This window comes from Rhamphochromis sp. 'chilingali', assembly GCF_963969265.1.
Source record: "Rhamphochromis sp. 'chilingali' genome assembly, chromosome: 3".
NCBI classification, from domain to species: domain Eukaryota; kingdom Metazoa; phylum Chordata; class Actinopteri; order Cichliformes; family Cichlidae; genus Rhamphochromis; species Rhamphochromis sp. 'chilingali'.
The window spans coordinates 27,173,146-27,200,755 of NC_137931.1; the positions used below are offsets into that span (position 1 = coordinate 27,173,146).

The 27,610-nt window shown below is 40.2% G+C and overlaps 1 protein-coding gene and 2 long non-coding RNA genes across 6 annotated transcripts; 1 reads left to right on the plus strand and 2 right to left on the minus strand.

The window, feature by feature from the left end:
* Positions 1-1,038: 1,038 nt before the first annotated feature.
* On the minus strand, positions 1,039-27,231 carry LOC308393304 (protein NLRC5-like). Of its 4 annotated transcripts, none has more exons than XR_013970954.1 (7): positions 27,201-27,231; positions 22,092-22,196; positions 19,053-19,146; positions 17,306-17,725; positions 15,552-17,175; positions 15,314-15,400; positions 1,039-1,637 (listed from the first exon to the last, which is right to left on the minus strand). XR_013970954.1 is itself a non-coding variant. In XM_080876973.1 (7 exons), exons 4-6 carry the CDS (start codon positions 17,325-17,327, stop codon positions 1,736-1,738), a joined length of 1,716 nt encoding a protein of 571 aa, XP_080733099.1. In that variant the 5' UTR covers positions 17,328-17,725; positions 19,053-19,146; positions 22,092-22,196; positions 27,201-27,231; the 3' UTR covers positions 1,039-1,571; positions 1,691-1,735. The 4 variants fall into 4 exon arrangements, 3 of the variants coding, with proteins under 3 accessions (XP_080733099.1, XP_080733097.1, XP_080733098.1); XM_080876973.1 differs by lacking the exon at positions 15,314-15,400 and adding an exon at positions 1,691-1,805 and having other exon boundaries at positions 1,039-1,571; XM_080876971.1 differs by lacking the exon at positions 15,314-15,400 and having other exon boundaries at positions 1,039-1,805.
* Positions 6,378-7,915, minus strand: LOC308393319. Its single transcript, XR_013970957.1, has 2 exons — positions 7,538-7,915; positions 6,378-6,910 (listed from the first exon to the last, which is right to left on the minus strand). It is a non-coding gene; the product is annotated as an uncharacterized lncRNA (long non-coding RNA).
* Positions 7,947-11,668, plus strand: LOC308393317. The gene is made up of 8 exons (XR_013970956.1): positions 7,947-8,397; positions 8,869-8,908; positions 9,054-9,100; positions 9,413-9,457; positions 10,292-10,321; positions 10,787-10,855; positions 11,062-11,136; positions 11,532-11,668. It is a non-coding gene; the product is annotated as an uncharacterized lncRNA (long non-coding RNA).
* Positions 27,232-27,610: the final 379 nt, after the last annotated feature.

Sequence of the window (27,610 nt, forward strand, 5' to 3'; positions counted from 1 at the left end):
GCTGTACTTCACAGCAAAAGATGCAAACTCAGCAGCCTGCAACAAGTGCTTTAAGCTGATACTGTGATACTGTCAAAGGAGGTAACACCTCAAATCCGATGAAACACCTGGCGACGAATAGCGTTTTTTTTAAAAGCCGAAAAATGCGCCGTATTTGATAGCGTGCTGCGAGACCTCACACCGTGCACATCTACTGCGGGTGTGGTGCCTGTTATCGGACCCGGAGTTTGCAACATCCACCAAAAACCCGAAGAGGAGAGTCCTGGCCCCTAGCCCTGCCAGTGTAGCAGAAATGATGAGGATGATGATGGCAGCAGCAGCCGTTCTTCTCTGCGTGAGTAGCTTAATGTTGTTCGTGTGTAATTTACGTTGCGTACGCTAACCACGTTATTACATTAATGCATGTAAGGTGAACTAGCAACATCATCATAGTTACATGCGGCTGTCTTCTTGTTTGATGGCAGATACTCCCTTCACCCTGGTCAAAAAGGCTAAAATGACCAAAGAAAAAGTGGAAAACAGCTAAACATGAGAGGTTTTTGGATAAAGTTTGTGTTTTTTCCATTGTTTAAGCACGGCTTCCAGCCAAGAGTGATACCATATATGCCCCATAGCTGCAGAAAAGGCTAACATTGTTATCTTTTTAGAAAAAACAGCTGAACATGTGAGGTTTTTGGACCAATTTTGTGTTCTCCATTCTTTAAGCACCGGTTTGAGCACCGTTTAAGCACCGGCACCGTTTCAAAAGTACCGGTTTGGCACCGGTATCGGATAAAACCTAAACGATACCCATCCCTACTCTTTACAATCTTTACAATCCAACCAACTGGACGTTTTACTTTAGTAAAACAGTGAAACATGAGTCTTTCATCACCGTTCAGGTTGTGGGTTACAACAGAAAGTGATACATTTACTGTTCTCAAGTGGAGTCAGACTATTTCAACAGAGGATGTTTTGCTGAATAAGAGGATAATCACATCTGTGTGAACTCGAGTCATAGAAACTTTTACAAACTAAACCACGTTTGTCCATAATTTGGACTGCAGGGAACAGGGGGAAGAAATAGTGAGAAGGTGATTAGCGGATCACTGAAGGTGGGGCAGCCCCTGAGAGTATAAGGAGGATCCATAGAGGTAAATAAAATGCATTAGCAGTGACGGAACTTTGACCTCTAACTTTTGTTATGTGGTATCGTTTCAAATTACAGAGAAGTGTGCACAGTGTTTAAACAAATAGGACTGTGACAGGAGAGGGATTAACTAATGAAGAGGTTGTTTGTTTTATTGGGAGGGATATAGAAACAGAATAAAGTTACATGAAATACATGTGAGCTGCTGGACAGACAGGTGAGATCCATGTGAATGACTTCACTAAGTTCTTTCGTTCATTCCTCTGTTAAATCCAGATGATTTTTTGTCATGGTTAGTGAAGGACTCAAAAAGCAGAATCTTAAATCTTCAGTACAGTGTGTTTATTTACAGTGACACATGATCACACAGAAAAGCAACAATCTTTGCGACTGGGTTCTGAGACAGCTGGATGTCCTGAAGGCTCGAATCCTCGCCACGGGCCTGGTCAGAAGAAACACCAGAAACAAGTCCACAACTCAGTGAGAACATTTACTCAGCCTGGGATTCCTGCACAGACACAAGCAGAACTGATCATATGTTGGCAAACTAACTTTACTAACTAGCTTAGTCAACAATCCAGCATTGAATAAATGTCTTCCTCCGGCTTAAATGGAAACTGGCTGATGACCAAATCTCTCAGGTGCAGATAGGCTGAGACTGGAGGAAGACACACGTCTACAGATAGAGAGACAGAGAGAGAGCAGGCAAGAGTGAGAAGGAGAGCGAGAGAATCCTCACATATGAATAAAAGCAGGACAAGAAATCTATCAGCTCAGCTTAACACTATATTGTTGCTCAGTGCGATGTCAATACTGCTGTTTATTTCTGACATGGCAGCTGCACATTAGAGATCTGAAACTTTCAATTGCACACACCTAAACATTAAAGGTTACTCAGTGTGTTCAGCTCTGGCATTCTCACATAGCTTAATAAAAGAGTGTGAAAATCACTTCAGTGTCATTTTAATGTTATTTATTCACAGATATTTCTATAATCTAACACCATCAACCGAACACATGCAAATTCCTGTGACAATACCAAACACACTTTGTGCTGCTCCAACTTTACAGCTGAGCTTCATTTGGTTGTATTAGGTTCATATTTTTCATGACATAGTAAAATATCTCAGTAGAAACATGTGACATTCTGTTGCGAATAAAATATGGATTTAGCAGATTTGTAAATGATTACATACTGTTTTTATTTTCCACAGCGTCCAAAGTTTTGTGGAAATGGGGCTGTACTATAAGACTGTGTAAAATTGTATTTGTTTAACCCTTTCATGCATAGTGGTCACACAGTGGACAGCTATTCAAAGACTGTTTTCTTGTATTTGTGTCAGTGTTGATGGTACACTTGCACATAAACCACTACATTGGACACTGATGTGTCACTCTTGACTCAGTCTGTCTTGGTCTTGTCTTGGTTTCGATATCCTCTGGTCTTGGTATTGTCTTGGTCCTGCGGTTTAGGCGGTCTTGACTACAAGTCTAGTACTCAAAACACTTTATACAACATGCCTCAATAAATTGTTCAGACAATCACTTTTGTTTCTATGCTTAAGTGCTTTCTATCTAACATTCACACATATTCAAACTGCAATAGATGCTTCAGAGAGCAACTTGGGGTTAGTAGCTTGCCCCCAAAATAATAATGCCTCTACGCATGCATCTACTAATAATAATTAGTAGATGCATGCGCTACCTCCTGAGCTAAATCCATGGAACAAGATATATGTAATGCCTGATGCATTAGTTGTACACGGGAGACATCATGCTTTCTTTATATTGCCAGATAAAATAATTTAATAAATAGTAATTAAAAAAAACTTGTATTAAATAAGAAACATGTTGACAAATGATGGTGGTCACAGTGGCATCATCAAAATGCAAAAACTAAAAAGTAAGCAGAAAGTGATGGGATCTGACTACTTCCTGAAATTCTTCTTTAGCTGTCATTAAAGTGAACAGTCACACAACACATGGCCATTTTTATGCATAGTTCCCTGTTTTAAAAGGCTCAAAATTATTTGAACAATTGACTGAAAAGCAATTTAATGAGAATGTGAATAAGCCATACTTATAACTATAGTTAGCTCTAAAAATTCTTTTAGCGAGAAAGCAAAAGCTTCAGAAGCCAAGATTAAACTGAAAATGATAAAGGAGAGAAATAGATCATGATCTGAAGTATATCATATCATCTGCCAAGAATGCTGGAGGCTATGTTATGGCATAGGCATGTATGGCTGCCAGTAGAACCAGGTCACTAATATTTATTGATGATGTGACTGTTGATAGAAACAGGAATAATTTTGAAGTGTACAGGGGTATACTCTCTGCTCAGTTTCAGACAAATGCTGCAAAACTGGTCGTACAGTGCTCCACAGTGCAAATAGATAATGTCTCAAAGCATACCTCTATGTAACCCAAGACTTTTTCAAGGCAAAGAAATGAGATACATTCTTCAATGAGCAAGTCAGTCACCTGATCTCACCCAAGAGAGCATGTACGCATCTCAAGGGAGGAATCTGGTATTAAAAACTGCCTTTATACACTGTTCAGGAAATAATGAAAAACTGAAAACACATCAGCTCTCAATCATTTTGTCCAGTGACTTTTGAGCCTCTGAAAATGGGGCACTATGCATAAAAATGGCTACAAATCCTGAATAATTAGAACAACATTTCCCCCGGAATTCAAGCTAAAAGACTACACTTTAATATAGAACATATTAATTGGCTGAATTAAAACCGAAAGAGGCAAAACTACAAAAACCGAGCCGCTGTCCAGATGTGTGTGCACAGACCAAACTACAGATGATTTGAGGCATGCTCAAATCTTAATATTAGCTACCAGCTGACGCTAATTGGCTGCTGCCGGTCCAAACAATTTGATTTTGATTTGACCAATATTTGTTGAATAAAAAAATGTTGTGACGCTACATAGTATGTATATAGCAGTTGAAATGTTTCAGTTAAGTCCTTATTGGTTAAATATATTGTTTGTTTATTTATTTATTTATTTATTTATAAATTGTGTACACAGGAACAAGAATAACTTGATGGCGGCGCGTGAACAACGCGAGGCTCAGTGTCTGTCCAGAATCTGCTATTTAGCGGTTTTTTATCTACTTTTAACCGGATTATTCGTCCAGAATTGCTGTGCGTTCCTGACCTACAGCAGACAAGAGCTTCTGGACATCTGGACTCATAACTCCAACAGTTTTATCGCCGATCTCCGACTCATCCCAGAGATCTCCAGAACACCGGAGGCTGCCCACTCTACCCGGCCGGGCGGAAGTGCACGCAGACGGCGCCGAGATCGTAAACAAAGGCGAGGTAGGCGCGGAGGGCTACGGGCTAAGCTAAAGCTAACACCACACCGGCTGCCTTTACCCAGTATTTTCCTCGCCAATGTCCGTTCTCTGGCAAACAAAATGGATGAGATACGGCTCTCCATCACTAACAACAGACGGATTATGGACTCAAATGTCATGTTTTTCACCGAAACATGGTTGAACAACAGCTGCCCGGACAATGCTATCGAGTTAGCAGGACGCCACACACACCGAGCCGACAGGCTAGCAGATGACTCCGGCAAGACCAGAGGTGGAGGTTTGTGCATTTATATTAACAATGCTTGGTGCATGAACTCCACTACTACTGAGAGTCACTGCTCACCTAATGCGGAGTTTTTAATGGTCAAATGCAGACCTTATTATCTCCCCAGAGAATTCACTTCGATCATACTCACTGCCGTGTATATACCCCCCGACGCTACCCATACGGTAAAAAAATACATTTTTCCTGGCCAAAATATATTTCAAATATATGGTAAATATATTTTGTATTTGTGATGCTCCAAAAAAATATATTTTTGAAATTGAAAATATATTTCTTTCAAACCAAAATACATTTCAAAACATATTTTAGGGTGAAGAAAATACATTTCCAACCTTACAGTAGAATGTATATCAAAGTATCCTTTATTTAAAATATATTTAGTGCAATAATGATGATAATGATAACAATACTAAAAGTAACATGTTTTATGCACATCTGCAAAAAACAGTTGGATTCAAACAAAACAGAGTCAAAGGTCTATCACGAATTAGGTTGTTTATTCATTTGCTTACAGTATTTCACATTACACAATATCTCACTATAATGTAGCGTTCATTGACTTTGAAATTATCTGTCAGTGATACAGTAAACAAGATACAACAACTGCTATGTACACTTTAGTTTTTGACAATATATAAAATTTAGTACTTAAAGGAACACACTCCACTGTTTTGGAAATAGGCTCATTCTCCATCTCCCTCAGAGTTAAAAATGCAGCGTCTTCTTTCTAGATCCGTACGTTAATAGGGCTCTGGAGCGTGATCTTACGGGATGGGGCGTAGCCAGGATTTTTGGTCAAGGCGCCATATTAGCAGGCCAAACAAATGCTTGCTGTGTGGTCGGTTGTAATGTTAGATTGCACTACCGACAAAGGAATAAGCTTGAAAACAGGCTCTCTTTTCATTGTTTCCTCACCTGGAAACATCATGAGGGAGTGTTGGATGTTACCAAAAGAAGGCGTCTAGCCTGGATAGCAGCTGCGAGACGAGCTGATATTCAGTTCTCTACCATCCACAGATATCTGTTGGTGTGCTCCAGTATTTTCATTCAGGTAAGTTCTAAATAAGTTCATATTATTATTTATAGCCTGTTAATTTTATTTTCAATAGCACAAACTTAGAACAAACATGCAGAACTACCTTCTATTTATAGAGTTGCTAATTATTTGGCATTATTGCAACAAACCAGCCTATGAAATGAATGAAACAAATCCTGACTGGGTTCCAACACTACACATGGGGCACTACGAAATCCCTGCTTCAAACTACATGCTACATACCACCATGCCAATCAGATTACTTCTTCCATGTGAGGGTAAAAAGGTGACCTTCCTGGATAAGATGGCAAAGGTTTGCTGCGTTTTGGTGAACATGTGCCCCAGTGTGGTAGTAAAACCAGGGAAAAATGCTCTTGTTAAATACTTTTAAGTCTTGTGCTGTTTATGTAGTGATAAGTTTTCAAAAGAGACAGTAAATTACAGAATGCTAGTAGTGGGTGATATTATACAAATGCTGTCATGATTTTATGTGAACATTTTGTCATTTGTAAACTATACATAACATTTTTTCTACATTGTAACTGATGTGATGTTCGACAAAGTGCTTTTAATTAAAAATAGGCAAACATTTCTTTGTTTCTTTATTCAACTTTTGAACAGTGGTATTTAGTAAGTACATATTCAGTAAATGCAAAGTATTTACATGGCCCCCTAAATTAAAACATTATGGGTTATTCAGAACAGAACTATGCTTGGAAAAATATTGTCCCATCAGTTGATCCAACTCCTCCACAGTAGCAGGTGGAACCTTTCTTTTTTGAGGATGGCTTCTTTTACCTGTCACAACGAATGGTCTGTTTATGTTTTGATCAAGAAACTTTTTTTTGGGCAGCTGAAGAGGAGAAGTCTATCTTATGGCCAACCTCTGGCTGTATCTTGGTCATATTACCCAGCAAAACCCAGTATGCAGGTTCATCTGTAACAGTCCTTGTGCCACAGATCCTCACTGTTGCTTCTACATTAAACAGAAGAGCAGTGACATGGCTGCAAGTCTCCATGACTCTAGCCATACAGCTGCAGTGGGCGGCTTCAACCTTCCCTGTGATGCTCACAATGACCTGTGGCTGCAATGCTGCAATTCAGTCTTTAAGAGTGCAGGACCTAAAACACACACAGACAAAGTTCATTTAAAGACAAGAACTTTAATAAGCCAAGTCCGACACAAATGTGTTTTATTTACTTTCAAATCCATTTATCATAAATGTAACAAATAAAGTGTTTTTATGTATCCATCTATAGAACGCTGCATGTTATATTCTAAATCTGCATGTTTCTTTTTAGAAACCTATCAGCAAAAAATGAACCTAAAGTATGTAATGCAAGGATGTAATCACTTTCAAGAGGGAGAAAACATAAAGTTCAACTTTAAGTGACAACTATGGACACCTAATATGACAAGCAGATTCTGCAGGTCATTAATCAATGTATAAAACTAAAACAGAATGTATTTTTAGTGACACAGGACACAAACAAGGAAGCAAGATGTGTAATTAGGATTATTTATAATAAATATGAATTAATTAGGGCAATTTCTTTAACCATAAAGAATAACTAAATCCTTCAGGACAATGTCACATCAATGCACTGAACTCACTATGTTATCCCTCTAACAGAGCCTCTACATGTTCTCACTGTAATTTCCCCCTCACGAATGAATTTTTGCTAGCACTAATTTGAATGCTGGGGGGAATCAAACGCATTTTACTCGCAGTACTCAAGCTGACTTACCTTTGCTTGAATGACGGCGTACTCACAACGTGGAGGCTTAAAAATAGCCAAATCTTGTACCCAGTCCTTGGTGAATTGGATGTGCGCCTCCAGAGATTTATAATTGCGAAATTGGTGCGCCGTGTATGCTCTGACTCCACAGACAAGGTATGAGAGTAGATCATGCTAAGTCAATAGCGGTTTGGTCTTCAGGGTTTCTACTCCACGGCTATATTTCATACGGGTCCACATTTCAACAATCAAGTACCGTCTCTTTGCATCTGGACAGAATCTGTCTCTATACCGTCATTTTCTTTTGAGCTACGTTTCAGAATGGTTCGTAGCAATCTTGTTTTGATTCGTGACCTGCCAAGATGGTGCTGCGCTCCCACAATGCATTGCGACATTGCGTCAACTCCAAAGCCCTTTGCGTGCAGGAGTGTATGCGCATGCGCATTGCCACGGTGGTTTAAAAAATAAAGATATAATGAAAAGTAATTAATAAAAATTAAATATTTAAACATTCCCACAAATGTGCAATGAACGTGCAAAAACTCTCTTTAGTAGTTGTTGCTGTTTCTTTCTTTCTTTCTTCTTTTTTTTTTTTTTTTGAAAAATAACGACGTCTCTGAGGCGCGAAATCTGACAGCGAGAGGAACGGCCGGATACAGGAGACGGGAAGAAACAAGCCGATTATGTTCGCGTTAATTAAGTGGTTGGAAGATGTAAAATTCTCAATTCTGCCAACTGAACATATACGAGATTTTAATGAGGATGAATAATTAGCCGGCATGGAGGAAACGGACCTTTATTTCGTGGAGTGGCGACAAGAAGCCAAGGCGGGTGGCCAGTCTAAGAAGCCTCCATCATCAAGCTAGCAGGTGCCTTTTCCCATATAATATTACTTTATTCTCGTGTATTTGGAACGGAAGCGTAGAGCTGCCACCCAGGCAAAAGAGAAATATAAGTATATCACGTTATAACGTGAAAAGTTTATCGTTCTAACAATATACTATCATGTTTGAACAACATGTTTGAACAACATTGTACGAAAAATGTACATAATTATCACGTCCGTACAATATTGTGCGAACGTGACAATTATGTATAATAACGTGATATTATATTATACAAACATGAAAAGCATAATGTTAGAACAATAAACATTTCACGTCATAACGTGATACAGCTCTATTTTTCTTTTGCCTGGGTGGCAGCTCCACGCTTCCATAATTTGGTAATCAAAATATGTAACTTAATTAATTATATTGTGACGTACTTTTGCCTTTTCTTATTATTCTGCCTTCTCAATAACTATCAAAGCCTATTCACATTTAATTTGGCTTTCACAGAAATCCTACCTCTCCTTCTGGCTACAGAGTACTTACCAAGGTTAGAAACAAAGAACAGTTATGCTTTATTAATGTTCGCTAATTACAATGTTCCACATTTCCTTGCTTTTTAAGTCATTTTTAGGCTTTTTAGAGTTTTTGTTTTTTATTTTTTTAGCAGTAATGTTTCTGCCTATTTATTTCAGCCCATGAAATCGAATGCAGATCTTCCTAATGTGAGATTTACATAAATGTAAGTAATTTTGTTTGTCATTGTCATTAATGTTGTTGCTGTTGTTGTTTTTGTGCAGTTTGCAATCATATAAACCTAGCAAGCATCAGTCAGCACAGTGACTAACCTAAACAGATTCTTGCTTTATTCACATATATTATATGTAATTATATATACCTGCACATTGTACCTAGGGTTGCAGCCACTTGGCCCCACCCCATTGTTGTGATAGCCCTGATTGTACTTATACACTGCATCTGAACAGGGAACAGTCTGCCACATTAATGTATTTTTAAGTGACTTGTTTGTAATACATGAATTTGTTTTTTACAGATGTCAAAGTCTCAACCTCATGCTGCCCTCCCCCATCCTCCTAAAGTAAGTATTTGTTGTTGTAGTTTTTTATGCGGTGTCTGTGTCACATGCTAATCATAATTATTGAAATAACTGTTTTCTAACAGATTTTCCAAAACACTAGTTATGTTTGTTGTCATTCAGACCAATACTACTGCTTAGACATTGTTTAGTGGTCATGCATGTTTGACAAGCTCGTTATGATACCAAAACAGTAGGCCTATCACAATAATCGATATATCAACTTAACACACAATACATGTACATGACCTCAATAATTGTTGATGATGTAATTTATCCGCCATTATATTTACAAAAATAAAATATAATGATAACATAACAATAACATTGTTTTCTATTTGTTAGAAAATTTACTATTTATTCAAGTTTTTAAGGTATCTAATATTTTGATTTCTAATTTCAATGATCTAAATACTTTAAGAATTAGATGTTGGTTTGTCAATTGAAAGTGTGTAGATCTTGCATTATTATGGTGTCATATTATGATTATACATTCAAAGACATAAAATGGTCTTAAAATGACAATGACATAACTTGTCGCAATTGTTTATGGGGCAATATACCGACCAACAAAAAGTCGCTATCGTAACAGGCCTTCAAAACAGACGGTTTTATGATTGATAAATTCAAAAAATAAATACATTTAATTTCTCTGAGATTCTCTAATATTCAGTTACAGTTCACAACACAGTTACCCGTACATGCAGTATTATACTGTAAATATAAATCTCTGCATTTAGCATCCCACTAGAAGCGTCACAGTTACTGCCTCTTTTTTTTTTTTTTTTTTTACAAATACCTGTACTATCACTAACACATTTACTGTTTTACTTTTAGCCTGTGGATACAAATGCAGATTTCCTTAATGTAAGTTGTGCATTTTAATTACATCATGTTATTTTTATTATTATTTATTTATTTATTTTATTTTACATTCAAATATTTCAAGCTTCTTGGTTAAAGAAGCTTGATTGCTAGTAGGTAAAGAATAGCTCACCTATAATTCATATTCCCAATTAATTTCTCACCTCTGATTGAATGCCTTTGTTTGTTTTCCTTTTGACTATAACAAAACATTTTTGCTGGATATATATGGTGAATTTATATGCATAGATACAGTCGTAGTGCTTGACACATGCAAACAGCAGTAGATGTACTAAAAAGGAAATAATTACAATCATGATGTTGATTGCTGATGTCAGTATATATATTTTAGAGGAATGTTTTGTTTTTCACCCAAAATGAACTATATTGCTTCAGAAGAGATTTATTACCCTATATAAGCAGTATCTATATATTGTTCTGTTCTTTGTTTGTTTTTGTTATTTTCAGGTTCAATGGTGCGTGTTCTTCTAATGGCCGCCTTCCCACTGGAGGTTTTGATCCACAGCAATTTAAAAGGTAATCAGCTTTGAAAGTCAGTTCAAATGGTTAGCTAATAGTACTTTAAAAAGCCTACAACTCTGTCACCAGTTTCTTTACCAAAAATTACCCATAAAAGTATCGCTCAATAGCATATATTGTAGTTCAAATGTTTAGTTGTACAAATATCAAATTTTTGGAAATCTAAAACTAGTCAAACACTCAAATGTTCATGCTTTTTATAGGAGGACAGAGCAAAACGGACATCGGCGCAGAGTGAAGAACTGCCCTTGATAAGGACACTATGACAGCCATATATAGTAAGTGAAGACTTTCTGTGTATCTAAAATTGCATACAGCACAAGTAACTTACTTTGCAACCATTAAAATAGGTTGTAAAGTAAGTTACCAATACAAATAGGTGATGATGCATTGTAGTGGTTGGTCTCAGACAAAGAAGGTCAACAGATTTATGAATGCTGGAAGGTAAGGAGAGACGACCAAAAGGGGTGTTAGCATTACTGTAATGTGAACTGGATAGACTTCCCATCTAGGAAAAAAAAGAGGTAAAATTATGCGTAAAATATATCTGTATTAATATCTGTATCTATATAAACAGAAATATCTGTTTGCTAAATGAAGCCAGCTAACATAAATCACATTTTTATTTTAACTCTGATAAAAGTAATAGAACTGTGACTTTTGTTTGTTACAGTGGCGGTAAGGAAGGGGTTTCCCAGCGTGTCCAGAAGGGCTTTGAGGATTGCCGTGAAAGCTGGGGGAACTGAGACTGCTGGAAAAGGAAAAGAAATTACATTTTAAGTATGCTGACTTATGTTCATACAATCACACACACTTATACACATACACACACATATGTGTGTGTGTGTGTGTATATATATATATATATACACACACACACACATATATGTATATGTGTGTGTGTTTCTTTTAGAATGTTTGAGTATGTAATGAGAATAAACTTATAAAATGAATATTCCTTGCTTGATTGATATGCTATATGTATGTTTTAAACATCAAATAAAGATTTCTTTCAGATGTTACATGTGAATGTGTTTTCTTAGAAATATATGAAGGGTTAAATTTATATTTTTTTGAATGATTTTAAATAAATTTAAATTGTATTTTGAAATATATTTTATTAATATATTTCAAAATATACAAAAAATGGCCAAAAAATATATGTGCTAAAAAACATTTCAAAATACATAAACATATTTCAAAATATATTTTAAAATACATTTTGAAATACATTTCAAAATATACAAAAAATGGCCAAAAAATATATGTGCTAAAATACATTTTAAATATATAAATATATTTTAAAATGTATTTTAGCACATATATTTTTTGGCCATTTTTTGTATATTTTGAAATATATTTCAAAATGTATTTTAAAATATATTTTTTTACCGTATGGGTAATGCTAGGTTGGCCATGAAAGAACTTTCTGCAGCCATTAACAAACACCAGAATAAACACCCCGAGGCTGCTTTTATTGTTACTGGCGACTTCAACCACACCAACTTAAAGACAGTCCTCCCCAGATTCCACCAACATGTCTCCTGCCACACCAGAGGAGACAGGACTTTAGACCATGTGTATTCCAACCTGGCTGGAGCCTACAAAGCCACACCCCTCCCCCACATTGGACAATCGGACCATCTCTCCCTGTTCCTTACACCTAGGTATTCACCACTCATCCAACGTGTGAAACCTGCTGTGAGGACAATTAAAGTGTGGCCAGAGGGGACAGATGCAGTGCTCCAGGACAGATTTAAAAACACAGACTGGAATATGTTCACCCACACAGACCTGGACCAGTACGCCTCATCTGTACTGGATTACATCTCCGAAACCACAGACAGTGTCACCACCCAGAAACGGATCACCATGTACCCCAACCAGAAGCCTTGGATGAACCGGGATGTTCGTCTCCTCCTGAAGGCCCGCAACACCGCCTTTAGGTCAGGAGATGCACACGCCTACAGTACAGCCAGGGCTAATCTAAAGAAGGGCATCAAAAAAGCCAAACACCATTACAAAAAGAAGGTAGAAGAACACTTCTCCAACTCCAACCCCCGACGCATGTGGCAAGGACTCCAGACCATTACAGACTACAGGACCACCAAACCCTCCCCCGCATCCTCTGATGTCTCCTTCCTCAACGAGCTCAACAACTTTTATGCTCGTTTTGAGCGAGGGAACCCCACAACCACAACCAAAGCAGACGTGACGCCAGACCACCAACCTCTGACTCTCTCCCCCACCGATGTAGGAGCGGTGCTGAGCAGGATCAATGTCCACAAGGCTGCAGGTCCCGATGGCATCCCCGGGCGTGTTCTCAGAGCGTGTTCTGAGGAGCTTGCAGGAGTGCTGACAGACATATTCAACCTCTCCTTGGCCCACGCTGTGGTACCGGCCTGCTTCAAATCCACCTCCATCGTCCCGATACCCAAAAACTCCAACCCATCTTGCCTCAATGACTACCGCCCAGTAGCACTCACCCCCATCATCACTAAGTGCTTAGAGCAGCTGGTCCTAGCACACTTCAAATCCTGTCTCCCCCCCACCCTGGACCCCCACCAATTCGCATACCGCCAGAACAGGAGCACAGAGGATGCAGTCTCCATCGCACTGCACTCTGTCCTCTCACACCTGGACAACAACAACACCTACGCCAGAATGCTGTTTATAGACTTCAGTTCAGCATTCAATACAATCCACCCCTCACAACTCATCAGGAAACTGACAGACCTGGGCATCAGTTCCCTCATCTGCAAATGGTTACTGGACTTCCTGACCAACCGCCCCCAACATGTCCGGCTGGATGACCGCTGCTCATCTACCATCACAATGAACACCGGTGTACCACAAGGCTGTGTGATGAGCCCTTTCCTCTACTCCCTCTTCACCCACGACTGCAGACCTGCTGATGGTTCCAACACCATCATTAAGTTTGCAGATGACACCACGGTGATTGGCCTCATCAGTGACAATGATGAGGCCGCCTACAGGGAGGAGGTGGATTGTCTGGCTGAGTGGTGCGACAGAAACAACCTGCTGCTTAACACCGAGAAGACCAAGGAGCTCATCGTGGACTACAGGAGGAATGCTGACCCACATCCACCCATCCACATTAAGGGGACGGCTGTGGAGCGTGTGAGCAGCTTCAAGTTCCTGGGAGTCCACATCTCCGAGGATCTCACCTGGACGACCAACTGCTCCAAGCTGGTCAAGAAGGCTCACCAGCGCCTCTTCTTCTTGAGGACTCTGAGGAAGAACCACCTGTCCTCAGACATCCTGGTGAACTTCTATCGTTGCACCATCGAGAGCATCCTGACCAACTGTATAACAGTCTGGTACGGGAACTGCTCTGCCTCGGACCGGAAGGCGTTGCAGAGGGTCGTGAAAACTGCCCAGCGCATCGCCGGAGCACCACTTCCTGCCATAAAAGACATCTACAGGAAGCGGTGTCTGAAAAGGGCTGGGAAAATCATCAGAGACCCCAGTCACCCATCACATGGACTCTTCACCCTCCTGCCCTCTGGGAGGCGCTACAGGAGCCTCCGGACTAAGACCACCAGGTACCGGAACAGCTTCTTCCCCACAGCTGTCAGACTCCTGAACTCTGCCTCCTGACATCTGACCCACGTTAACTCATGGACTGAACATACACACACACACACACAATGGACAACTGTACCCTCAAACACACAATAATAACATGGAGTGAACCACCACTCACAACCACTAGCACTTTATATAGCCTCTGTAGAAATTATCCACACCCTCACTTACCTTAACTGCACTACTGTATAGCCCTGTGTAAACAATCATTCTGTACATACGATAATTTTTAACCCTACAACTGTTTACAACTTGCATAGTTCCCATTTCTGTATAGCTGTATATCTCAGATTCCTGTAAAGTTATTTATTTCATATTCTGTATAGTTTTTCATATTTATATCCTGTCCATATCCTGTACATAGCTTGTACTCACTACAGCCTGTACATACTTATAGTTATAGAATATTCACAACATACTTCATACCGTGTACATTATAACATAATAGACCCATTTCTGTAATATACTTACATATCTATATTATTGCTTATATATATTGTAATATATCTATATCACTAAGCACTTCTGGATGGATGCAAACTGCATTTCGTTGCCCTGTACCTGTGCATGTGCAATGACAATAAAGTTGAATTCTATTTTATTCTATGTATTTAGCTTAATTGGCTGACATTTTTGTATTATTCTTGTGATTTCTTATTGGCCTTGTTTATTTAATGCAAGCCAGGTGAACCTTTTTTGGGGTATGAAAAAGGATGGCGAGCCAATGAACGGCTAGGAGCAGGACTCATTCTGCAATTGAAGCTTCCACTGGTTGGGTAGGAAGCTATCAAAGACGACGCTCTGTCCCCATTTTCCAAATACACTGATTTCCGCAATCATACACACCATTCCCCTCATTTATGGACAATGGCGCTTGGACATCTCTCATGGACAGTGCATCAGTGAAGCATGGTGGTAGCACCATGATGATTGCTACGAGTGAGAAAGCTGTAGTTACAAAAAATCTTGAATGTGTGAATTTATCAAGACAAAAGGGAAAGGCTCAGACATGTATCTTTTAAATGGAGAGTAAGTGTAGTTTGCAAGATGTGAGCAAACATGTAAATTACATGCTCTCACTTACCTTTGGAGTTTGCTCAGACATCCTAGTAATGGTCTCACTCCTTGTTTTGATACTTTTGTGTTTTGCAGCTTCAGCTGTATTTTCCTCTCCTTACTCTGGGTGATTATATAGGACACAGCATGGCATTGCTGAGGATCGAGAGTCTCCCCACTCAGATCAAGACAGTAGTCCAGTTTATCCAGAAGATAAACACAGGCTTCAGCAGACTGAGACTCATAGAGACACTGACATAAGAACAGCAAGTCTATTTCACAGTCCTCAGTGTCACTACAATCTACAAAGGTGGTCACCAAGTGTTTGAAGAACCAGCCAGATGTTTCTCTGAGCTGCTGAGAAGGAATCAGACTTTCTAGCAAATCAGTGTTTTTATCATTTAACAGTCCACACAAAAAGGGGACTAAGTGTTTCATGTGTTTGATGTTGTCAGTCAGACACTGTTGGACAACACTTCTGGTCCGTTCTGGATCCTTCAAGACCCACAGTGCTGCAAAAAACTCTTGAACAGTGTAGTGGAGAAAGGCACACAAGGGTTTCTTTGCAGTTGAGCTGACTTGAGATACACTCCTGCTCAAAAAAGCTAAATAAGCACAGCTTTCTAATTTGGGCAGTGATTTCAGGTTCACATTTTTTCCTTCTGTTGCACAAAAAGCAGCCTCAGATAAAGACAGTACTGCATCCCATTTAGTGCTTTCATTTTCAGATGTCTTGCCAACATTTCTCTGAATGCAGAAATGGAGGATATTGAGGTATATTTCTGTAACTGTGCAGGGATGTGGAGAGAACTCTGAGCCCTCAAAACTAAAGCAGGCAACCACCATCAGAGCGTACATGGGGACGTGGCACAGAGAGAATAATTCCAAGTTACACAAAACTTTGTTGAAGTGTTCCTCACTCAGATACTTGGATAAGTATTCTCTGATGCCCTGCTCACTGAAGCCTTTCACTTCCACTCTGAGACAGTCCCAACCTAACAGGAAGTCTGCTGACTCCACCTCTGGTCTGCAGGTGATGATGATCTTTGCTTCAGGTAGAAGAGTCTTCTGTATGAGCTTAAACACCACAGAAGTAGAGGGGATATCTGTAACGCCATCAAAAATGATAGTAACATTGTCAGCATTATTCTTTATGTCCTCTAAGACTTTGTCTTTGCCTTCATCTGGTTCATTGAACACACTGAAGAGAAGATCCTCCAGTTTATGGACCTCTGTGATGTTGGGTGTTTCTCTCATATCAAAGTAGAACATGTAATCTAGATCCTTGTTGTCTTTCTCTGACCATAGTTTCAACATCTGATGGACCACAGCCGTTTTCCCAGTTCCAGGTTTTCCTACCAAAAGGATTTTTCTTTCATACGTTTTCAGCAGTTCACTGGGGGAAGTTTCCTGTTTGTCCTCAGGTATGTAGGCCTTTAGTTTTTTAGTGCGAACCTTCCTGCTTTTTTTGATCTTTGACTTTTTTATTTTGGATGGTGAAGCCTGTCCTTGTGTGTCTAACACAAGTGAAGTGTACGACAAAGATGTCTCCTTGTTGAACAGGACTGCTTTACTTTGGATCCATGATCTTTCTGAAATCTTTTGAGTTTCTGATTTCAGCTTTTGCTGGTATCTGTGGCACGGGCTGGGCCCTGAAAGAAAGGAGAAATTAATTAAAAAGTAATTTAGTGATTTAACTCATGTGTCACTGAACAACACTGCATTTTAAATGAGTGTGATCACATTAAAACATGCCACAGACTTCAGTTTGTTTAAAAATACCTTGTAAATACGTTACATCCATGTTGGTGTCCTCCTTGAAGGAAAAGCAGCTGATCCAGTAGTTCAGGTCAAATTCGTCTTTCAAAGAAGAGTCTGTCTCTGTATTTTCCAGAACAGACTGAGCTTTCTGTGGATCTCTTTATTATGTCAATAATCCTGAGAAACTCATAGCAAGCTGCTTCCCCCTTTTTGATGACAGAGTCCACAGTTCTTCTCCTTTTGTCAAAGTCGCCACCATCTGTCCTTATTTTACTGACTTCTTCCTCTGAGAAAACTCCTCTCTGGTACAGATTCTCCACAATCACAGCAGTGAGCCTCTTTAATGTTCTCACCAGGTTGAGTCTGGCCCTCCTGACAAACTCCACTGCTGACTGAGATGTACAAGCTATGTTTCCTTTATTTCCTGGATTTCAGTAACTTCTGTTGAAAAAATAAATAAATATGAATTTAAACAAAATATATTTCACTTCAAAGATTCAGACTATTAAATATAAAGCATGCCAAAAGAAATAGACTTGATCTCCACCCAACACTAATTTATCTTAGATTGACGTCCCACTGATCACATCCTGTGTCAAACAAGCTGGTTTAAAGGGGGGGGGGGGGGCTAAAACTGCATTTAAAACACACACACACACACACACACACACACACACACACACACACACACACACACACACACACACACACACACACACACACACACCTGCTTAATTTTAAATTATTAATTAAGAACGACTGTAGAATTTTCTTTTCCACAGTTTGATGTATTTTGAGTATTTGATGCTTAATTATTGAGCCACAGTTTTATTTTTGATGTTGCTTTTGATCCTAGCACTGCTCGGCTTTGTTTTAAATTGATGTGTCAAGTGTATTTATAATTTATCCTCAGGCTTTGACTTTTTTCCCCTGTGTCTATTGATTTTATATTCTTTGTTCATTGCATGTTTTTTTTTTTTTGCAAATAAACTTGCAACTCTGGTTTTTAAAGTGCTATGCATTTTCCCATTTTACATCCTCACTACTTACTCAGCACACTGCGAGTCTTAGTGACTTGCGTAGTGTTCTCTTTAAACGATTATTTATTAATTCACTCATTTATTTGTTCTGGACTGTTAACAGCTCAGCCATTCTTCAGCAAGATCTACACTGATGTTGGAAACTTACTCCAAATCTATGCCATACATATTTTTTTTTTATGAACCATATTCATCGCAACTCTGTTTTTTAAACCTTTTATGCTTTAAGCTGAATTTATATTAACTCCATTTTACAATCAGCCAGTTAAGAATATCTGGTTTCTTAAAAGATTCAAGATTCTTTATTTGTCACATGCATAGTTATACGAGTACAACACGCAGTGAAATGAAATGTTTCCTGAAATGCTCTTCAACTATGCATAAAGAGGACATTATATACAGTAAGTAGTGAATTATATACATTAAGTTCTGGTTTAGGACTTGGATGGCCTGAGGGTAGAAGCTCCTCTTGAGCCTCCCCGTTTTTGCTCGGATGGTGCAGACGGAATCTTCTGCCTGATTGCAGAAGTTGGAACAGTTTGTTGCTGGGATGGGATGGGTCCTTTAATATCTGAACTGCTCTGGACCAACATCTCCTGGTGTAAATGTCTTGTAGGGATGGGAGAGCATTGCCGCATTGATCACTCTCTGAAGAACTTTTTGGTCCTTAACACAGCTATTCACATACCAGGATGTGATCGTCTGTGTGAGGATGCTCTCCACAGTACCTGCATAGAAAATCCTGTGGATCACTGGAGAGACCCCGAACTTCCTCAGTTGTCAAAGATGGTACAGGCGCTGCCTAGCCTTTTTGGACTGGACCTGAAAGGTAATGGAGAAATGGTAAATGGTAAATGGCCTGTATTTGTATAGCGCTTTACTAGTCCCTAAGGACCCCAAAGCGCTTTACACAGTCATCCACACACACACTGGTGATAGCAAGCTACATTGTAGCCACAGCCACCCTGGGGCGCACTGACAGAGGCGAGGCTGCCGGACACTGGCGCCACCGGGCCCTCTGACCACCACCAGTAGGCAACGGGTGAAGTGTCTTGCCCAAGGACACAACGACCGAGACTGTCCAAGCCGGGGCTCGAACCAGCAACCTTCCGATTACAAGGCGAACTCCCAACTCTTGAGCCACCATCGAGAAGATGAGAGTTCTGTAAGTTAGGTACATGTAAACAGTTGTGCCTGAAACAAGTGACTACAAGGCTTTAGTAAACGAGAAGCAGCTATACTCCCCGTGTGTGGTTCAGTGATTCCATTTTTGTTTTTTGAAGATGCAACATTATTTTGGCGATGAGGACATTTAGGGGGAAGGAAGTGGGCAATCGGACACACACACAAAAAAAGAACAAAGTGATGGGAGTCAGCTACAGATTTCGCTAGCTTTCAATGAATGCAAGAGTTTTCCACTGAAAATAGAAGGCAGTAATTTGAAGCGGAAAATGGCTATAATTGGCATGGTAGTAGCGTTCGATCCAAAGAATCAGACTTGGGATGAGCATATGGAAATACTCAAGCAGTTTTTCACAGCTAACTGGATCAAGCAGAAAAGCAAAGAGCTATATTAATAAGTGTCGTCGGAGCAGCGACCTACAGCTTGATGTGAAATCTTCTCAGCCTGGCCAAGCTGAAAGACAAAACCTTCCAAGAGCTGGTACTTCTGAAGAAAAATCCCTTTGATCCAGAGCCCAGTGAAACTGTGCAAAGGTATAAATTCGACGATCGCTTCCGCAAGCCATATGAAACTGTCATAGAATATGTAGCGGAGCTGCGTCACCTGGCACAAGATTGTAACTGTGGCAACACATGTTGAGAGATAGGATTGTCTGCAGAATTAGGGATGATTGAATTCAGAGTGTCTCTTGGCATAGAGATGCAAATATGCGGCTTTTCAGGGGTCTTGTCTTGACGAAGTTTACCATGCACACAACATCATCCAACACAGGAGCTAGGTCTGCTGGTAAAGTCTTGGTAACGAGCGCCTCATGCTGCAGAAAACAGTACGTAACAATAACATCTGGGTGTACCGCTTTCACTCTGCTAACGAAACCTTTGGTGCACCCAACCACAGTTGCTGCTCCATCAATGCAGACACTCAGTTTTTCCACTTAATTCCTCCTTGTTCAAGATATTCAGGTGTAACCCAGAAACTTTCCTCTCCTGTTGTTTTTTCTGGTAGTACCTTGCAAAATAGAAAGTCTTCTCTGATAGAGTCTCCATCCACAAAACACACATTGGCCAAGAGTTGGAAATGTCCACTTATGTCCGTAGACTCAACAAGTTGCACCGCAAACTTCTCCAAAACCAAACTTTCAATGTCTGCAGACATGTCATCGATACGTCTGGCAATTGTGTTATCTGAGAGCGGGACTCTGGCTATTTCTTTAACTGCATCAGGGTCAAGCATCTCACTCACAATTGCTTTGCAGGTAGGTAGGATTAAAGTCTCTGCTACTGTGTGTCGTTTTTTGGATTTGGCTATAAGTTCAGCTACTAAGTAGCTAGCTTTGAGAGCTCTTTCAGACACCTTTGTGTTTTTTTCTCATTAAAGTTAGCCATTTCTCAGTGTCTTCACACAGGCGAACAAAATAGTCTGTGTTCTTCTTTTGAAGTGGGGAATGTTTTGTGTGGAGATAACGTTAAAGCTTGCATGGGACCATTACACTGTTTGAGAGCTTTTCCTCACACACCAAACATAACGGAGTCGGTGCAGTCAGATCTCCAGTGAAAGTAAATCGAAACGAAAGATAACTTTTGCTGTATTGCTTCAAGCTCACCGATTTAGCTTTCTTGTGACTACCACTCATACTAGGCTCTTCTGAGTTACAAATTTTGTCCAGGGCCCAGTTCGGAGTTTGCAGGATTTTTTTTTCAAATATTTATCCATCTTTGTTGTACGTCTTGCAACTGCCACGTACCACACGCATCACTATTTCTATTGTCTTAACTTAACAAGGTCATATTGTGCTACTCACTGCCACCCACTGGCATGAAAGAGTAATTACTCTACCAGTCACTGCATTGAAAGCACAGATGCCCAACAACAATTTTATTATTTGCAGTGTTATGTGCGTGTGTTGTTTGTTTGTTTCTGAATGAATGTATGGGGGCTCGGCTGTGACTGGTGGACGGAAGGAACGGCTTGATGTAACTGGCTCCCGTTGTGGATGTAATCAATAAAAGGACGACAGAAGAGCCGCGGTGTGTGGGGTGTGGAAAACTTCCCGTGCACTTTCCTCAGGTCCAGACGGAGCAGCCGCAGCCATAGCTAATTAGTTAAATTCGGGAATGTGTGTGAAGTGTGGAGCAAGTAGGGTGAGCTGCAAATTATTTTGGGAAGCTTTATTTTCTCCTGTGTTGTTAGACCAGGGAGGTCAGACTGTGTCATTTCTTTTGTTGTTTTCTTGAAGAGGTCAAAGGGGAACCGAAGTTTAGGTTGGGTTTTGTTTGTTGTGTTGGCCTGAAATCATACACTCCCACTATCGTTGTACTGAGTGCCATTGCCGTAAATAAATTATTGTTAAAAGCCCGATGATGCAGCTGTGTCTGTTTGGGCATGGGAAGTCACGGGACACCCCGCTCTCGTTACGGTCATTCCGAGCCAGATCGTAACATGATTTGGGGGCTCATCCGTTTTGTCTTGTTTTTTGGCTGGTTTTGTGGTCTGTAGTTTGTTGTCAGCCTATCTTTCATGCGTGTGGAGGGGAAGTGAAGGATGAATGTTTGAGGATGGAGTTTTCTTTAGATGATTTTGTTACCTTGCCTTCCTGGGATAAGATAGAGCAGATCGGACGGTCCACTCTGTGTTGATCTGCCTGCAGCAAGACTGCCCCCGCTGCAGTTGCGCTGGCGTCAACCTCCAACTTAAAAGGAGATACAAAGTTAGGTGCTGCTAAAACTGGGGCACTGCACAATAAAGTCTTCACCGACTTAAAAGCAGTTTGGCACGCCGTAGTCCATATGAAGGGTTTGGTCGGGCTGACCAGGTCAGTCAGGGGAGCGACTACGGAGGTAAAATTTTTACAGAAACCTCGGTAGTGGCCACACATTCCTAAGAAGCGGCGTAACGCCCTCCTTGTTTGTGGAATCGGAAACAAAATAATACCCTCTACCTTCGCGGTCACGGGGCACACTCGCCCTTGACCCACCTGCTTTCCAAGGTAGGTGATGGTTGCTTTTCAAACTCACATTTGGTCATATTTACGGTGAGCAATGTTTCCTCAAAACATTTAAAAACAGTTAAGAGGGTTTGGAGATGATCACTCCAGGAAGCAGAATATATGACCACATCATCTAAGTAGGCATCAGAGTTAGGTACCCCGACCAAAACCTTAGGCATCAGGTGCTGAAATCTGGCACATTACGCAAGCCGAAGGGCATCACTGTATACTGAAGGAAGTGATCAGGGTAATGAATGTTGAGATCTCAGACGCTCTAGCAGTTAAAAGAACCTGCCAGTCTCCCTTTCATCAATCCAATTTGGTCACATAAGTAGCGGATCCAACCTGATCAACACAGTCATCCATCCAAGGTAATGGGAAAGAGTCGGCTTTAGTGGCCGCATTTACCTTTCGATAATCCGTACAGAATCGAGGAGTATTGTCAGACTTTGGCACTAACACACATGGAGAGCTCCATGCGCTAGCACTTGGAACGGCTAAGCCGTGCTCTCGGAGAGAATTGACTTCTCTCTGCATTATTTCCCTTTGCGTCATCGCTCCCAGATAATCCATTATCCGACAGTTTGTAAGCGGGGAGGATGGCAACAGCGCACACCGGAGGCGCTGTTGTATTTTGTTCAAGTGGATAGAACAGTTTCAATATATTCACATTACAAACTCTGGTTTTTCGCCGCCGAGCTAGAGTGCGAATCACATAGTTGTTATTGTCGAGTTTACGTTCAACACTGTAAGGACCAGCAAACTGCGTTAGTAAACTGGACACCACCACAGGCAATGACATGAACACTTTGGCCCCTGGTTGAAAACTTCTATCCACAGATTTTTTGTCAAATCGAGATTTCATTTTAGTTTGCACTTGCTTCAGGTTTTCCCCGGCTATTTGCCACGCTAGCCGATGTCTATCTTGAAGCTGACTCACGTAGTTAAGAACACTACACTGCTCGTCCGGGGTCTCCGCCACTTTTCCCTCAGAAGTCGGAGAGGGCCTCGGACCACATGTCCGAAAACAGCGGGACTGCTGTTTAGCCTCTCTAATGGCAAACAACAATAGGGGCAACCCCCATCCCACTCTTTACCAGACTCTAAACAGACTCTTACTTATGTAACATAACTTTGAGAGTTTGGTGGAACCTTTCCAAAGCACCTTGACTCTCGGGGTGATATGGGATAGATGTAACATGCTTGGCATGTAGTTCTTTAACAACCTGTGCAAAGACTTTAGACATAAAGTTGGTGCCTTGGTCTGTTTGAATGATTTTCGGCAACCCAAACATAGAAATAATTTGATCAAAGCCTTAATTACTGCTTTGGCTTTCACCGTACGGAACGGAATGGCCTCCAGAAATCTCGTTGCTGAGCACATTACAGTGAGAATATACTGATGACCGGCTTTTGTTTTCGGCAACGGTCCCACACAGTCTAGTATTACTTTTTCAAAAGGTTCACCCATTACTGGAATAGGAGATAATGGCACAGGCAGAATGGGCTTATTGGGTTTGCCCACCAACTTGCAGGTGGCACAAGACCAACAGTAATCAGCTACATGTTAAATCAGGCCAAAAGAAGTTGTGCAGCACTCGGTAATAAGTTTTATTTATTCCGAGATGCCCAGCCATGCCGGCGTCATGTGCTAAGCTTAGCACCTGATCACGATGCTGGGATGGTACCACCACCTGTGTAACACTCAATGTTTCATGCTGATCTGAGGACCGCCGCCTCATTAACACGCCATCCTGCAGGAAAAAATGAGGAAGGATGCTTTCCCCAGCAGTGACAGCGGCTGCAAAACAGGAACTCAAAGACTTGTCATTTTTCTGAGCGCTTACCAAAGCTTCTTTATTCACATCTCCGCCCAATTCCGGCATTAGATTTATCAAACTGCGTTTCTGTTTCATACGGTCTTTCTCCCCTACAAAAGGCTTTTGCTCCATAGCCACAAACGTATCTGCGATACTAACGACATCAGCAAATGTGTGCGCCCGCGTAACAGTGCAAACGGGAAACACTGTCGCTTTCAGATCAATAACATCTGAGGTGGTAGCAACAGGGGTATCCATCACTTCAGGCGGTGGAAAAACTTTCCCTCCGGCCTAATCATTGCCCAAAATAAACGACACACCTTTAAACGGCAACTGTTGTCTTACGGCGACATACCCGGTGGAGTGGTGCACAAAGAACACTCATTTCAATTCCCCACACCACACATCTGTGTGGTAGGCGGTTTTATCCAACAGTGGCAACACATCATCTAACATAAAAGACTGATGTGCCCCGGTGTCTCGGAGAATAGTGATAGGAACCCTGTCCTTCTCTTCTCCTGTCACCGAAACGAAGCCTTGGGAAAGGAATGTTTTAAAACGTGACTCTACCTCCATCTCTGGGTTACACCCCTGTGTTCGATCAGGACATATAGGTGGGGAAACTACTTTAATGAGCCCCACGGGTCCCTTAGACCCTCTGCGCTGCTCTTTCTTCCACAGCGCAGGACAACGGGCAATCAGGTGACCAGACTCATGGCAATAAAAACATTCCCGCCTTCAGTTTCCTCCTGTCTCGCCTTTCGGGCCTGTTTAGGAGATTTTATTCTCTTTTCCAGCCTTCCCCTCACTTCTCGTGCTACCCCAGCTGGGAAAATGGTTTTATGTGTGAGGGGAAATTCGTCAGCTAAAACTGCTGCTTTCGCCAGGGACGTCACCTTCTGTTCATTTAAATAAACAACTAACTGATCAGGGAGACGCTTTTTAAATTATTCTCCAAGAAGCACTTCCTTTAATCCCTCAATATCCTTCACTTTGCTTGCTTGCATCCAGCGTTCAAAGAAGTGACGTTTCTCACGGGCAAATTCCACAAAAATTTGATCAGCGGTCTTTTCACTTTTACAAAATTTCTGACGGTAAGCCTCAGGGACTAGTTCATACGTGTGCAGAATGGATTTTTTCACAATATCATATTGGAGGCTGTCGTTAATGGAAAGGCTAGTACATACTTCTGGAGCCTTGCCGATTAACTTACACCGGAGTAGCAGCGCCCAAAACTCCTTAGGCCAATTCAATGTGGCTGCTATACGCTCAAAAGCGCTGAAATAAGAATCAACCTCAGCCTCCCGAAACGGAGGGACTAGTGTAACATGCTTGGTGATGTCAAAGCCTGTTGAAGTAACTGTGTCTGTTTGGGCAAAGTAATTATTAAATTACATTTTTTATTTAATTGAAATGAAATAATTTCCCATGGCACACCTAACGATCTCTCACGGCACACCTATGTGCAGCGGCACAGTGGTTGGGAAACACTGGTTTATTGGTCTGAGTATGGAAGACTATTGATGTTTGTTTATGGTTAAGTGCGGGCAAGTGCTGGTTGTAAAACATTATTGTCTACTGGACTTAAGTTCTAATGGAGATTGACCATTTGATTGAACACTTTTTTGAAAGCAGTATCCTTTAAGCTTGTGTGTAGAGTGGTTAAAACAGATAACATAATTTAAGCATTTTAAAAATACACAAGTGAATATTGTACTACAAAGCTTATACACTGCTATTGATGTGTTTGTAGTTGTGATAGAAATGAATGTTTTATTTTTATTTAATGAAAGAAATGTTTAAATTAGGGCAGGATATTTTAATAAGGGTTTGACTGCTCACAATATTCACAGATGTGTGATAACAAACATGGTTTTGTATCTTTTGGTTTGTATTTAAAGGTTTTCCACCTGTTTTTTATGACTGTATTAATTGATCATTATTATTATTATTATTATTATTATTATTATTATTAGTAGTAGTAGTAGTATCATTATAAACTTCTCGGTGAGGTACAGTGTCTACTGTAATTTTACAATAACACAGGTCTGCAAAAAATAAATAAATACATTTTTGCTGCATGGGATATTTTTGGTAAGTTTGATGTATTTTTAGGGTGCTGAATCCAAAAATGATCTCCATTTCCCTCCATCACCTACAGTTTTTTGCAAAACAAGCGGAGTTGACATTAAAAAAAAAAAAAAAAAAAAAGCACAAAAGCGATTAAAGAAAATCAATATTTGGTTACAATTAACTATGCATTTTTTTTCTTAGACTCCTTACCTTTCGCTATGGACACAATAAATCATTAAGTCATTATTGGATATGTTTTGTTTGGGGTTTTTTTTTTTACTCAAGTATAGGATAACAGGTTTCAGTTTTAAAAAGGAAACTGTACGCTTAATTACACTAAAACATGAGTTTTGCAAGAACGAGATGGAATTTTTAAAATATTCTTCCTGGTTTCAGTGAGTAAAAATCTATAAGAAACAGTCAGAAAGTCCTATGCAGTTTTTCGGTTGCAGACCTGTGTAATCTTTCCCTTGAGTAGTCTAATATGGCTGACGCATCGCTAGGATAAAGGGCGGCAACATGACCTATATATTCAAAAACACAAAAAAAAAACAAAAAAAACCCCAAAAACCATAAATCACATAAGTTACAGTCGGAACACTTGTGTCTCTCTTTAAACGTTTACAGATCAGTTCATGGTTTCTATGTCGGCGCGAAAAAGTGTATGCAAATGATTACCGTGTAACATTAAAGTCACATGTCCTAAACATATACGAAGTTTATAGTTTAGGACGATGTTCAGTTATGAAACACAGACTCGATGTAACGGCGGGAGTCTGAGCTCAAAACATCTTTAAAACAAGTCATAACATACCTGAGCAGCAACACAGAGCCTCACAGCTGAAGACACTTTCATTTAAAATAAACACTTCCTGTAGTTTCGCCTCAGCTCTTTTTGTAGCTGCTGCTAGTGTCCACACGATGGCGCCATTGTAGTAGCAGAAAGATGAAACAAACCACTTATGTGGACGTTGGAAAAATGTTTTTATTGAGAAAGGGAACATATTAAATGATTTCAATAAAATTAAAAAGCATTCTATAAATACACTAACAACAATAAATACCATGATATACACAAGGACCCAAATGTGAAGAATGTAGTCAAAAGCTTTACTTTTCACTGTGAGGTTTCACCAATACAAACATCGAGCAGATGGAAAACAAGTAGCCTACCAACAAAATATCAAGGTTCACTTTGAAAGCAAACTCAGTAAAATAAATAAA

What these genes read in the sequence shown, in the direction of transcription:
- LOC308393304 (XM_080876973.1), bottom strand. Translation starts at nt 17,327, where the DNA reads ATGGATGTAACGTATTTACAAG. An exon ending in GGATGTAACGTATTTACAAG is followed by an intron (nt 17,176 to 17,305) that starts GTATTTTTAAAC and finishes CCTTTCTTTCAG; the next exon opens with GGCCCAGCCCGTGCCACAGA. An exon ending in TGTCTGAGCAAACTCCAAAG is followed by an intron (nt 1,806 to 15,551) that starts GTAAGTGAGAGC and finishes CTCTATCTGTAG; the next exon opens with ACGTGTGTCTTCCTCCAGTC.